The sequence below is a fragment of the Pan troglodytes genome, chromosome 15 (assembly GCF_028858775.2).
Source record: "Pan troglodytes isolate AG18354 chromosome 15, NHGRI_mPanTro3-v2.0_pri, whole genome shotgun sequence".
Lineage (NCBI taxonomy): Eukaryota > Metazoa > Chordata > Mammalia > Primates > Hominidae > Pan > Pan troglodytes.
The window spans coordinates 43,090,046-43,104,165 of record NC_072413.2 but is presented as its reverse complement, the minus strand read 5'-3'; the positions used below and the strand labels follow the sequence as shown (position 1 = coordinate 43,104,165).

Genomic DNA, 14,120 nt, shown 5'->3' with positions numbered 1-14,120 from the left:
TAAAGTCAATCAAATAATTGATTTTTAAAAATTAAGCAGCAGATAGATTGTTTTGTCAACTGCTAATGCTAATAGTAACCTGGCTTTATGTGAAAATGGCAAAGATTAAAGAAAGAAATCCGTGTAAGTGACCATTTTTCATGTATTTCTTCTTTAGTATGCAATCAAAATTAGTACACACATCAACTAACAGAAACACGGGTTAGCCCAAAAATGTGTTCTGTGACAAAGAGAAAAAAATCACAGTAAATGGAATAATTTGCTCAACAGTCCACATAAACATAAAATCTATACATAAACTATCAAGAGACGAATGATTAGACAAATCTCATCAAAAAAATATAAAAGACATGTTATCTCCAATGAGTTTAACTTCATTTATAAGAGAAGCTGTCATTAATCATTTTTAATATATTTTTATGTTTTACACTATATTTTTTTCTTAAAGAAATGTTGAAAGAAATATTGTTCATTAAGTCTCAATTCTAAAATATATAGAAAATATGTTTAAAGGCTTCTTCACACACAAATATCATTATATATTTTTTCTTTGTTATAATACTTCCATCTAATTCAAATATCGAAAGAGTAAATAGTAAATCATGAAATCTAGTTTGCTAATACTTCAAGCACCCTCCACTTTCTCAAGTTATTAACTGAGACAGCAGACATGATATGGACCATTACAACTAGGAAAGGGCACCTAGGTCCTTCACATACAAACTAAAGAAACTAGTATTAAAAGTGCGAGAGCATAGTGCATGAAGAGAAAAATAGTAAGAGGTAATATAAAAATAAATTAAGCCGATGCAAGATTATTAAGGGTCTTAAAAGTTATGCTATGGGGCCAGGCATGGTGGCTCACGCCTGTAATCCCAGCACTTTGTGGGGCCGAGGTGGGCAGATCACCTGAGGTCAGGAGTTCAAGACCAGCCTGGCCAACATGGTGAAACCCCTTCTCTACCAAAAATACAAAAATTAGCCATGCATGGTGGCGCATGCCTGTATTCCCAGCTACTCATGAGGCTGAGGCAGGAGAATCGCTTGAACCTGAAAGGCAGAGGTTGCAGTCAGCTGAGATTGCACCACTGCACTACAGCCTGGGCGACAAGAGTGAGACTCCGTCTTAAAAAAAAAAAATTTATGCCACGGAGTAGGAACTTTGTTCTGTAGAAAACAGAGAACCACTCATGTTAAGCTTGCCAACGGGGCAAGACTTTTCTTTATATGTCACAGAAAAAATGGGAATAGCTCTAGGGGTCCTTACACAGGTCTGAGGGACGAGCTTGCAACCCCTGGCATACCTGAGTAAGGAAATTGATGTAGTGGCAAAGGGTTGGCCTCATTGTTTACGGGTAGTGGTGGCAGTAGCAGTCTTAGTATCTGAAGCATTAAAATAATACAGGGAAGAGATCTTACTGTGTGGACATCTCATGATGTGAACAGCATTCTCACTGCTAAAGGAGACTTGTGGCTGTCAGACAACAATATCAGTTATCAATATCAATATCAGATATCAATATAAATATCAGGCTCTATTACTTGAAGGGCCAGTGCTGCGACTGCACACTTGTGCAACTCAACCCAGCCACATTTCTTCCAGACAATGAAGAAAATATAGAACATAACTGTCAACAAGTAATTGCTCAAACCTATGCCACTCGAGGGGACCTTCTAGAGGTTCCCTTGACTGATCCCAGCCTCAACTTGTATACTGATGGAAGTTCCTTTGTAGAAAAAGGACTTCGAAAAGTGGGGTATGCAGTGGTCAGTGATAATGGAATACTTGAAAGTAATCCCTTCACTCCAGGAACTAGTGCTCAGCTGGCAGAACTAATAGCCCTCAGTCAGGCACTAGAATTAGGAGAAGGAAAAGGGTAAATATATATATACAGACTCTAAGTATGCTTACCTAGTCCTCCATGCCCACGCAGCAATATGGAGAGAAAGGGAATTCCTAACTTCCGAGGGAACACCTATCAAACATCAGGAAGCCATTAGGAGATTATTATTGGTGGTACAGAAACCTAAAGAAGTGGCAGTCTTACACTGCCGGGGTCATCAGAAAGGAAAGGAAAGGGAAATAGAAGGGAATCACCAAGCAGATATTGAAGCAAAAAGAGCTGCAAGACAGGACCCTCCATTAGAAATGCTTACAGAAGGACCCTGAGTATGGGGTAATCCCCTCCAGGAAACCAAGCCACAGTACTCAGAAGAAGAAATGAATGGGGAACCTCATGAGGACATAGTTTCCTCCCCTCAGGATGGCTAGCCACCGAAGAAGGAAAAATACTTTTGCCTGCAGCTAACCAATGGAAATTACTTAAAACCCTTCACCAAACCTTTCACTTAGGCATTGATAGCACCCATCAGATGGCCAAATCATTATTTACTGGACCAGGCCTTTTCAAAACTATCAAGCAGATAGTCAGGGCCTGTGAAGTGTGCCAAAGAAATAATCCCCTGCCTTATCGCCAAGCTTCTTCAGGAGAACAAAGAACAGGCCATTACCCAGGAGAAGACTGGCAACTAGATTTTACCCACATACCCAAATCTCAGGGATTTCAGTATCTACTCGTTTCGGTAGATACTTTCACTGGTTGGGCAGAGGCCTTCCTCTGCAGGACAGAAAAGTCCCAAGAGGTAATAAAGGCACTAGTTCATGAAATAATTCCCAGATGCGGACTTCCCCGAGGCTTACAGAGTGTGACAATGGCCCTGCTTTCAAGGCAACAGTAACCCAGGGACTATCCCAGATGTCAGGTATACAATATCACTTACACTGCACCTGGAGGCCACAATCCTCAGGGAAGGTCGAGAAAATGAACGAAACACTCAAACAACATCTAAAAAAGCTAACCCAGGAAACCCACCTCACATGGCCTGCTCTGTTGCCTATAGCCTTACTAAGAATCCGAAACTCTCCCCAAAAAGCAGGACTTAGCCCATACGAAATGCTGTATGGACGGCCCTTCCTAACCAATGACCTTGTGCTTGACCGAGAGACGGCCAACTTAGTTGCGGATATCACCTCCTTAGCCAAATATCAGCAAGTTCTTAAAACATGACAAGAAGCCTGTCCCTGAGAAGAGGGAAAGGAATTATTCCACCCTGGTGACATGGTATTAGTCAAGTCCCTTCCCTCTGATTCCCCATCCCTAGATACATCCTGGGAAGGACCCTACCCGGTCATTTTATCTACCCCAACCGCGGTTAAAGTGGCTGGAGTGGAGTCTAGGATACATCACACTGGAGTCAAACCCTGGCTACTGCCAAAAGAACCCGGAAATCCAGGAGACAATGCTAGCTATTCCTGTGAACCTCTAGAGGATCTGGGCCTGCTCTTCAAGCAACCGTGAGGAAAGTAACTAAAATCGTAAATCCCCATGGCCCTCCCTTATCATATTTTTCTCTTTACTGTTCTCTTACCCCCTTTCATTCTCACTGCACCCCCTCCATGCCACTGTATGACCAGTAGCTCCCGTTACCAAGAGTTTCTATGGAGAATGTGGCTTCCCGGAAATATTGATGCCCCATCGTATAGGAGTTTATCTAAGGGAAACCCCACCTTCACTGCCCCATACCCATATGCCCCGCAACTGCTGTAACTCTGCCACTCTTTGCATGCATGCAAATACTCATTATTGGACAGGGAAAATTTTTAATCCTAGTTGTCCGGGAGGACTTGGAGCCACTGTCTGTTGGACTTACTTCACCCATACCAGTATGTCTGATGGGCGTGGAGTTCAAGATCAGGCAAGAGAAAAACACATAAAGGAAGTAATCTCCCAACTGACCCGGGTACAGAGCACCCCTAACCCCTACAAAGGACTAGATCTCTCAAAACTACATGAAACCCTCCATACCCATACTCACCAGGTAAGCCTATTTAATACCACCCTCACTGGGCTCCATGAGGCCTTGGCCCAAAACCCTACTAACTGTTGAATGTGCCTCCCCCTGCACTACAGGCCACATATTTCAATCCCTGTACCTGAACAATGGAACAACTTCAGCACAGAAATAAACACCACTTCCATTTTAGTAGGACCTCTTGTTTCCAATCTGGAAATAACCCATACCTCAAACCTCACCCGTGTAAAATTTAGCAATACTATAGACACAACCAACTCCCAGTGCATCAGGTGGGTAACTCCTCCCACACAAATAGTCTGCCTACCCTCAGGAATATTTTTTGTCTGTGGTACCTCAGCCTATCACTGTTTGAATGGCTTTTCGGAATCTATGTGCTTCCTCTCATTCTTAGTGCACCCTATGACCATCTACACTGAACAAGATTTATACAATTATGTCGTACCTAAGCCCCGCAACAAAAGAGTACCCATTCTTCCTTTTGTTATCCGAGCAGGAGTGCTAGGCAGATTAGGTACTGGCATGGGCAGTATCACAACCTCTACTCAGTTCTACTACAGACTATCTCAAGAACTAAATGGTGACATGGAACAGGTTGCCGACTCCCTGGTCACCTTGCAAGATCAACTTAACTCCCCAGCAGCAGTAGTCCTTCAAAATCGAAGAGCTTTAGACTTGCTAACTGCAGAAAGAGGGGGAACCTGTTTATTTTTAGGGGAAGAATGCTGTTATTATGTTAATCAATCTGGAATCATCACTGAGAAAGTTAAAGAAATTCGAGATGGAATACAACGTAGAGCATAGGAGCTTCAAAGCACCAGACCCTGGGGCCTTCTCAGCCAGTGGATGCCCTGGATTCTCCCCTTCTTAGGACCTCTAGCAGCTATAATGTTGTTACTCTTCTTTGGACCCTGTATCTTTAACCTCCTTGTTAAATTGGTCTCTTCCAGAATCGAAGTGGTAAAGCTACAAATGGCTCTTCAAATGGAGCCCCAGATGCAGTCCATGACTAAGATCTACCGCAGACCCCTGGACCAGCCTGCTAGCCCATGCTCTGATGTTGATGACACTGAAGTCACCCCTCCCGAGGAAATCTCAACTGCATGACCCCTACTATGCCCCAATTCAGCAGGAAGCAGTTAGAGCAGTCATCAGCCAACCACCCCAACAGCACTTGAGTTTTCCTGTTGAGAGGGCGGACTGAGAGAAAGGACTAGCTGGATTTCCTAGGCCGACAGCGAGTCCCTAAGCCTAGCTGGGAAGGTGACTGCATCCACCTTTAAACACGGGGCTTGCAACTTAGCTCACACCCGACCAATCAGGTAGTAAAGAGAGCTCACTAAAATGCTAATTAGGCAAAAACAGGAGGTAAAGAAATAGCCAATCATCTATCGCCTGAGAGCACAGCAGGAGGGGACATTGATTGGGATATAAACCCAGGCATTCGAGCTGGCAATGGCTACCCTCCTTGGGTCCCCTCCCTTTGTATGGGAGCTCTATTTTCACTCTATTAAATCTTGCAACTGCAAAAAAAAGAAAAAAAGAAAAAAGAAAACAGAGAACCACTCAAGGTTTTTGTTTTTTTTTTCCAGGTGTTAGTTTTATGTGTCAGTCAAGGTTCTGAGTATGGAAGAGATAATGACTGTATTTTAGAAAGACAATTCTGGAAGACTATGCAGCCTGGATTTAAGAGGAATGAAAATAAGAGGGAAGCCTTACCAGAAAGATTTGTAATTACCCAGGGAAGTGGTAAAGAGGGCCCAAATTACAACTATGGCAGCAGATACATTAAGTTAGACTGAGAGTAAATGATAGGATAAGCCACCTCCTAAACTTGGAAGGTAAAGAGACAAAAATGACTGTAAAGCTTTAAGCCTCCATAACTGGGAAAATGGTAATGCTACCAATAAAAATGGACATCAAAGGAAGAGAAATGGGTATAGGAAGAAAGCTAAATTTGGTTTTCAACGTGTTTGTTCTTGTTGCCAAGACAGATTTAGTAAATACCTGGTTCAGAGTTGGATGTGCGAATGTGATGTAATTTTATGGAGTAGAATTAACTTCTGGCTAAAAGATGTAAATATGTTTATGATTCTGCCATCTAAAAAAGGAAGCCACTAGCAGTGAATGAACATATTCAACAGTTATTTCAAAGCAATTAAAAGAAATAAAAAATTATATGAGGGTATGAGTTACTTTTAAGAAGAAAAGCATTTTTTGTCCTTGATTTTCTTTACATGGGAAATAAAACATGTAAATAAATGTGGAAAAATCGTATTCTCTTTTGTAAAACAATAACAACTTATTGCTGCCAAACAGAACAGTACTAAACTATATTATAGACTAAATTTTAAGAAATTTACCAAAAAAAGTTTCTAATCAAGTTCCATCTTACTCAATTTGAGTTATGTCCACAAAAAATATTCATGTCCTAAAATGCCTGATTGTGTGCTCATACATAATTTAAGATAATCAGAAATGGCAGGCTAGGTGTGGTGGCTCACACCTGTAGTCCCAGCACTTTGGGAGGCCAAGGCAGGTAGATCACTTGAGGCCAGGAGTTCGAGACTAGTCTAGCCAACATGGTGAAACCCTGTCTCTACTGAAAAATACAAAATAAATTAGCCAGGCGTGGTGGCATGCACCTGTAATCCCAGTTGCTAGGGTGGCTGAGGCACGAGAATCACTTGAACCCATGAGGTGGAGGTTGCAGTGAGCCAAGACTGAGCCACTGCTCTCTAGCCTGAGCAACAGACGAGACTGTTTCAAAAAAGAAAAAAAAAAAATCAGAAATAACATAGTACAGAAGTTGACCTTATAATGACCACAGCTGCTAAGCACATAAAAATAACAGCTTTTTATTTACTTACATATTTTAGATTATAGGTGCATCTTCTAATTATTAGGTTGGTGCAAAAGGAGTATGCAGTTAAAAATGGCAAAAGCCACAATTACTTTTGCACCAACCTAACATTTATTTAAATATTTATACCCTTCAAAACCACTTTTTTTTATTGTAAGGGAAATTTTTAAAATGCAGCTGTAATAGGATCTCTTAAGCAATGGACAGAGTAGTCACAGAGGTACTACTTGCTATTAAGTTTAAAAAAACCATTCTTAACAATGGTTCTTTTTTTCCTTTTTTGTTTGAGACAGAGTTTCACTCTTGTCACCCAGGAGTGCAGTGGCGCCATCTCGGCTCACTGCAACCTCCGCCTTCCGGGTTCAAGCAGTTCTCCTGCCTCAGCCTCCTGAGCAGCTGGGATTACAGGTGCCTGCCACCACGCCCAGCTAAGTTTTTGTATTTTTAGTAGAGATGGGGGTTTCGCCATGTTGGGCAGGCTGGTCTCGAACTCCTGACCTCAGGTGATCCACCCACCTCAGCCTCCCAAAGTGCTGGGATTACAGGCGTGAGCCACCACGCCTGGCCAAGAATGGTTAATGATAACAGCAAAGCTTTCTCAGGTTCTACCACAGGAAAATTATATTCCTGTTGCCCCAACTTTACTCCAGGGCTACAACCTAACTGGGCATCCGGGAGTTATTAATCCACATGATCTTCCATTCCATTTTAGTGGCAAAATGTCTTCTAAAAACGTGTGTGTGTGTGTGTGTGTGTGTTTTGTGTGCATGTATCTGGTGCATTTCCTGGGGGCAGAAGTCAGTAGAAATTCCCTAGTGTTTAACCTCATGAGCAGTTGCTTCCTTGCAGTGGCTCCTCAGGGAAGCCCAAAAATCATATACAAAGCCTTGAGTTCTCCTATTTGGCAAAATTATTTGAGCAACAACAGATCAGCAGCAGAGTAAGACGAAAAACCTCAAAACTGAGAATTCTCACTAATTTTTCTTTATCGGTATGCTTAGGGAGGATTCTGATTTAGATATTCAACCTTAAAAATTAACTTGTCATGAAATTTACTAACCTTTTGTATGCTTACAATGTCTTGGGTATTGTTTATTTTGTATTTCTAACGTGCTAGATGAAATATCAAGTGACCTATCGTCTTCAAAATCACCACATCCAAACCTATGGTTCATATGTTGACCAATTATGCTTACACTGGATGTTGTAAACCCTATAAAATATATGAATGATTCAAGCAATAATATACATAAGGTATATATCTCCCCTCTAAACCTATCTCAACTTCTAACCTTTTAAAAAGATAAGTAACATAATATTAGGAACTATAACATTATAGTACTTTTTGAAGTTTTATCCTATTTTAAATTATGTAATACTTTTCCCTTTCCTTGTTCTTAGCAGGTAAGAACATTTATTATATGCTATACTACAACATTTCATAAAATAGGCTTTAAAATTACAATGAGGCCAGGTATGGTGAATCGCATCTGTAATCCCAGCATTTCAGGAGGCCGAGGCAGGAGAATTCTTTGGGCCCAGGAGTTCAAGGCCAGCCTGGGCAACAAAGCAAGCCCCCACCTCCATCAAAAATTAAAATTAAAAAATTCACTGGGTGTGGGCCGGGTGTGGTGGCTCACTCCTGTAATTGAGCATGGTGTTTCACCATGTTGGTCAGCTTGGTCTGGAACTCCTGACCTCGTGATTCGCCCGCCTTGGCCTCCCAAAGTGCCAGGATTACAGGCGTGAGCCACTGCATCCGGCTTCTTTTTTCGTTTAAGACAGAGTCTCCCCAGGCTGGAGTGCAGTGGCATGATCCCAGATCACTGCAACCTCTGCCTCTCAGGCTCAAGCAATCTTCCCACTTCTGCCTCCCTAGTAGCTGGGACCAAAGGTGCACACCACCACCTCCAGCTTATTTTTGTACTTTTTGTAGACATACAGTCTTGCCATGTTGCTCAGGCTGGTCTCAAACCCCTGAGCTCAAGTGATCTGCCTACCTCAGCCTACTAAAGTCCTGGGATTACAGGTGTCAGCCACTGTGCCTGGCCTGACAAGTATTTTTTTAAATTGACACCTTTAACTTTACACTAAAAAAAAAAAATTTTTTTTAATCCAGAATTTACAAACTGTGACCTAAGAGATAGCTATTTCCCCATTTCTCTCTTTTCTCCTATTCCCATGAAAAATGAAAAAACTGAAAACTGAGAATGCTCAGTAATTTTTCTTTATTGGTATGCTTAGGGAAGATTCTGATTTAGAGATATTAAATCTTAAAAGTTAACTCACCATGAAATTTAACCTTCTGTACTGGCTTCACTGATGAGGCAGTAAACTACATAGGGATAAAGAGCTCAGTATCTGGAATCATGCTTCCTGGCTTTAAATTACAGCACTGCCACTCAAACTGCTGAGAAGACCTGGACAAGTCACTTAACCTTATTTGTAAAATAGAGATAATAGTACCTCTTCTACATCTGTTGTTAGGATTAAATGAAGAAAATACATATAAAGGGCTCCGCACAGTGCCTAACACATTTTAAGTACCCAAATGTTATTATATCCGTAATTTAAAAAAAAAAAAAAAAGCAAAACCCTAATGTAGGTCTCCTTCTAATGAATAACAAAAATTTTAATTTACATTTGAATGTTTAAACTCATCACTCTTTATGAATACTCTGCAGCTATTACAACCATAAAACATATACTAAATGCAAAATCTAGGCATTATATATTTGAGTCATTGTCCATTTTTATATATACTTCCAATGTAAACTATTAAGCAATAATGATGTGTGTATATATGTATAAATATATTTATTTATTTATTTATTTATTTATTTATTTATTTATTTATTTTTTGAGATAGGCTCTTGCTCTGTCATCCAGGCTGGAATACATTGGCGCTATCTTGGCTCTCTGCAGCCTCAACCTCCTGGGCTCTCCTGATTCTCCTGCCTCAGCCTCCTGAATAGCTGGGACTATAGGCGCACGCCACCATTCTCCGCTATTTTTTAATTTTTTTTATAGAGATTAGGTTTTGCTATGTTGCTCAGGCTGGTCCCAAACTCTCGGGCTCAAGTGATTCACCTGCCTCAGCCTCCCAAAGTGCTGGGATTAGAGGTGTGAGCCACTGTGCCCAGTGAAATAGACTTTTAAAAAATAATGTTGTATTTGAATAAAAACAGGAAGGTAGGAAGAGGAGGTAGCTGGGGCAACAAGCTAGAAAGGACTGTAGAATAAAGGGCACTAAGTAAGTTCATAGAGAAAAGCTTCAAGAATATCCAATATTAAATCATAGAGAATTTGTAGAAAACACAGATTATCTTTATAAATTCTGTCTTGATAGTTATAAGACTCACAAACATACTGGCTTTGGGTGGAAATGTTTTCTATTAATAGGCAACACTAATCTAATACACTAGAAGAAGTTTACTGTAATATCATTCAGAAAATTTAGCACAATTTGCTTTAATAGGTAGTGGCAGAACATAGGTGGAATTTTAAAATAATTGTTATTTTTGTGTTTATCATCCAATAGTCTTTATTCTGAGCATTATCATTTTTATGTTTTACCAATTAAGCCACAATGAATTTGTAGGAATCACTTGTTTACTGAAAACAAAGCAAACCCAAATATATAAAATCCAAAACATTAGCAACTTATTTTGAGAAAAGGTTAAATTTAATATAATGAATTCAATAATAGTAGTATTTCTAAAACTTGATCCTAGAAATACCTAATTTACTTGTTAAAAATACAGATTTCTAACCAGAAAGATGAATTCATGAGGCATGAGATGAGGCCCCAGAATTAACAGATGTTACATGCACTCAAGGGTGATTCCTAAAATTAGGCAACTTTGTTGGGAGGCCGAGGTGGGTGGATCACGACCATCCTGGCTAACATGGTGAAACCCTGTCTCTACTAAAAATACAAAAAATTAGCCAGGCGTGGTGGCAGGCACCTGTAGTCCCAGCTACCTGGGAGGCTGAGGAAGGAAAATGGCATGAACCTGGGAGGCGGAGCTTGCAGTGAGCTGAGATTACGCCACTGCACTCTAGCCTCAGCGACAGAGCAAGACTCTTGTCTCAAAAAAAAAGATTACGCAACTTTGGAAAACATTAAATATTGCATATATAAGTATGTATTATACTATTATGAGATCACTCTGCTAAAACTTAAATGACTCCCAAGGTCACACGACTAGGGTCACAAGGGAACTCAAATCCAGGTTTTTAAAATCTATTATTTTCCATTTCCAAAGATACTCTTCCAAAAGTGGGTTCCATTTTTACAAAGTAGATACAATCTAGTAATCAGATGTCTCTTGAATTTTACAGAAATACTTGAAAAATTATAGATTAGGATGATCAGCCTGAAAAAGGATTAAGGATAAGTTGATGTATTTCTTTGGGTCACTCTCACCCCTTAGAGGACAAATACATATTGAGTGCCTACTATGCACTAGTTGCTTTATATATGTCATGAACTTAGATTTTCACTACCCTTCTCAAGGTTTACGTTGTCAGATGAGGGAACTAAGTTCCAAAGCAGTTAAGTAAGTTGTGTAATGTATGAATACTATTATTAAACATCAAACTGGGGTGTCAGCTCATCTTTTGGACTCCAAAGCACTTATATACTGTCTTTGTATGCCTAGAAGTGCAGCTATCTCTTTGTTAACACTAGTTTTATGCAAGGCAGTATACTAAACACACCTGGTTAAGTCACACATTCCCGATTATGATAAGCCTTGATAGGTAATCAGTGGGAAATAATCTTTGGGGATCAAGAATCTGAGAGTTAAAGAAAAGTAAAGCAATTGTAGTATCATTATAAAAGGTGTCAGTGCAAGATGTAATGGTATAACAAAAGAGGTAATAATCTTGTTTGTGAATTAAGGAAGGCTTCCCAGAGAAAGCAACTGAGCTGTTTTCACAGCTAAATAGGGTGTGGTATGGATTCTAGATTTCATCCAGAAAAAACAGTATGTGCATTTGCAAAGAGATAGGAAATGGTACTGATGGTGGTCTGATTTAACTGGATACAAACAGGGAAAGTACAAGATACAAAGTGGGCAGTGAAAAATGAGGCTGGAGAGGTAGGCTGGGACCAGATCATGAAAGCATGTCCAGAATGAATTCAGGCTGGCCAGTATAGTCAGATTTGCACTGTGGGGAACAGTTTCAAAGTAAGTGAGATTGAAGCAGGGAGAAAATTTAGGCGGCTAAGTAGGTAATAAATGAGGAAAAGTGTGAACTAAAGCCATGGTAGTGGGGATTACAAAGAGGGGTTGAGATTAAGACACATTTAAGAGCAAGAAATTTAAAATCTTAGCAAATAATCAAATACACATACAGTTTTTTAGGAAGGTAATTATAATATAAAGCAGCTTAAAGTTGTTAGGACTTTTACATTAGATCATGTGAAACTAAACATCATATACCAATTTGTTACAGTTTATTCACAATTCAACGTAGTTTTACTAATCATAATGAAGAATCACATGCAGTTCTCACCCTAAATAGATCATAGTGCAAATCTTTTTCTAATTGACTACTAATTACTAAATCTATTTTCTGAGAAGTGATGTTATAAAACTAAAGACTTACAGGTTAGTTCACAAAAATTCTTAACACAAGATACACATGAATTTAACTACTATTAACAGTTAAATATTGTTTTTAAAGAAAATTGTCTTTCGGGATGTCCAGTGGTTCCCAAACTATGCTGCACATTAGAATCATCTGAGGAGTTTTCAAAATTCTGACAGCCAACACCAGCTAAATAACACTCCACACCAACTACATAAAAAATCTAGGTGTAGGAGCCAGCCATAGGTATGCCAATTGAGCTTTAAAAGAGATTGATGATTCAGGTAAATAAATATTTTTTTCTTCCAAAACAGTATCATATTCCTGTCAAAAGGACCTTTTAAGGAGTAAAAAAATGATTAGTCTTAACCAGTATGCACAACAACATGAAATCTGAAATGCACTTGCTATCATATTTTACATCATTTGAAAATCATATTTTATAAATTATTTTTATAAACAGACATAGAATACCTGCACTGGGGCTTTGTTCAGCAATATGAGAAATTTTTTTCTTTGCAGAAGAAAGTCTTGTTGGACAAGGTTTTGACCCAAATGTTGGAAATATGTCTGACCTACAATGAAACAAAGTAATTTCAATAAACATTAAGATTTAGTGCTGTTCAATACTCACATCACATATTGTCTATTCTCCTTATTAACTCACAGACCTTTTAGATAATAAGGGAGCAATAAGTATGACACTTGAAAAACTATGGCTAACAGTATATATATATATATACACACACACACACACACACACATATATATATTTTGCTATTCTTAGTTCACCTTTTGGACTGCCAACCTTTTTAACATATGGCCGATTCTTAATTACTCATGACAGGATTGCCACAGAAAATGACTCTGACTTATACTGTATAATCCCTAAGGAAAAAAAAAAATGATCCAAGAATCCATTCTAAAACCAAATCAAGGCCAAGTGTGGTGACTCATGCCTGTAATCCTAGCATTTTGGGAGGCCAAGACAGGAGGATCACTTGAGCCCAGGAAGTTCAAGGCCAGCCTGGGCACCATCGCAAAACTCCATCTCTACAAAAAAACTAAAAAATTAACCAGGCATGGCGGTGCACACCTGTAGTCCCAGCTACTACAGAGGCCGAGGTGGGAGGATCACCTGAGCCCAGGAGGCAGGGGTTGCAGGGAGCTGAGATTGAACTACTACACTCCAGCCTGAGTGACACAGTGAGACCTTGTCTCAAAAAAATAAAAATAAATATAACAAGTCAAATCATTCTTAATTATCTAACTACTACCTATCCTTATATATGATAACACAAAAATAGAGACTTGGCTATATTATAAGTAAGAGATCAGCAATGAGTAAGTTTGGTAAATGCCACTTTCTGCTTAGACTATTCTTTCCTGTACTTTCCTGACATTATAAAGACCTATAGGCCTTTTTTCATTAAGAAAGCCAACTGAAGAATGTTAAATCTGAGCTTAAGGGAACTGTTTTAAATCAGTAAGTGTTACAATGTCAATAAGTTAGTAATGAATATTAAAAAGAATAGATTTTACAAAGAAGTACAATTCTCAGTAAATGGAGAGAAATATATTTGTCAGTGGACATAGTGAGAAATCAGTGTTAAATATTTTGAAAGAGCAATTTCTCTATAACAGATTATTATGAATCTACATTTATATTAAGTGTAGTTGACTTGGATGAAAGAAGAAATTTCAGTCTCTAGGAGGGTGGTTTTCAACAATTTTTCCTCCCCAACCCACCTAAGGACAAAATCTTTAAATCAGGTAGTAGTAGTGG

The 14,120-nt window shown here is 39.2% G+C and overlaps 1 protein-coding gene across 7 annotated transcripts in view; it reads right to left on the bottom strand.

Annotated features, from left to right (window-relative positions):
- Positions 1–14,120, bottom strand: part of TOGARAM1 (TOG array regulator of axonemal microtubules 1) — a 112,329-nt gene that overhangs the window by 49,501 nt on the left and 48,708 nt on the right. For all 7 annotated transcript variants that reach the window (XR_010150936.1, XM_009427747.5, XM_009427748.5 and 4 more), the window contains one exon: positions 12,809–12,909. Coding sequence is in view for 6 of the 7 variants with exons in the window: in XM_009427747.5 (XP_009426022.4) it covers positions 12,809–12,909 (101 nt within the window). In the remaining variant the exon portion in view is untranslated. The remainder of the gene's footprint in view (positions 1–12,808; positions 12,910–14,120) is intronic.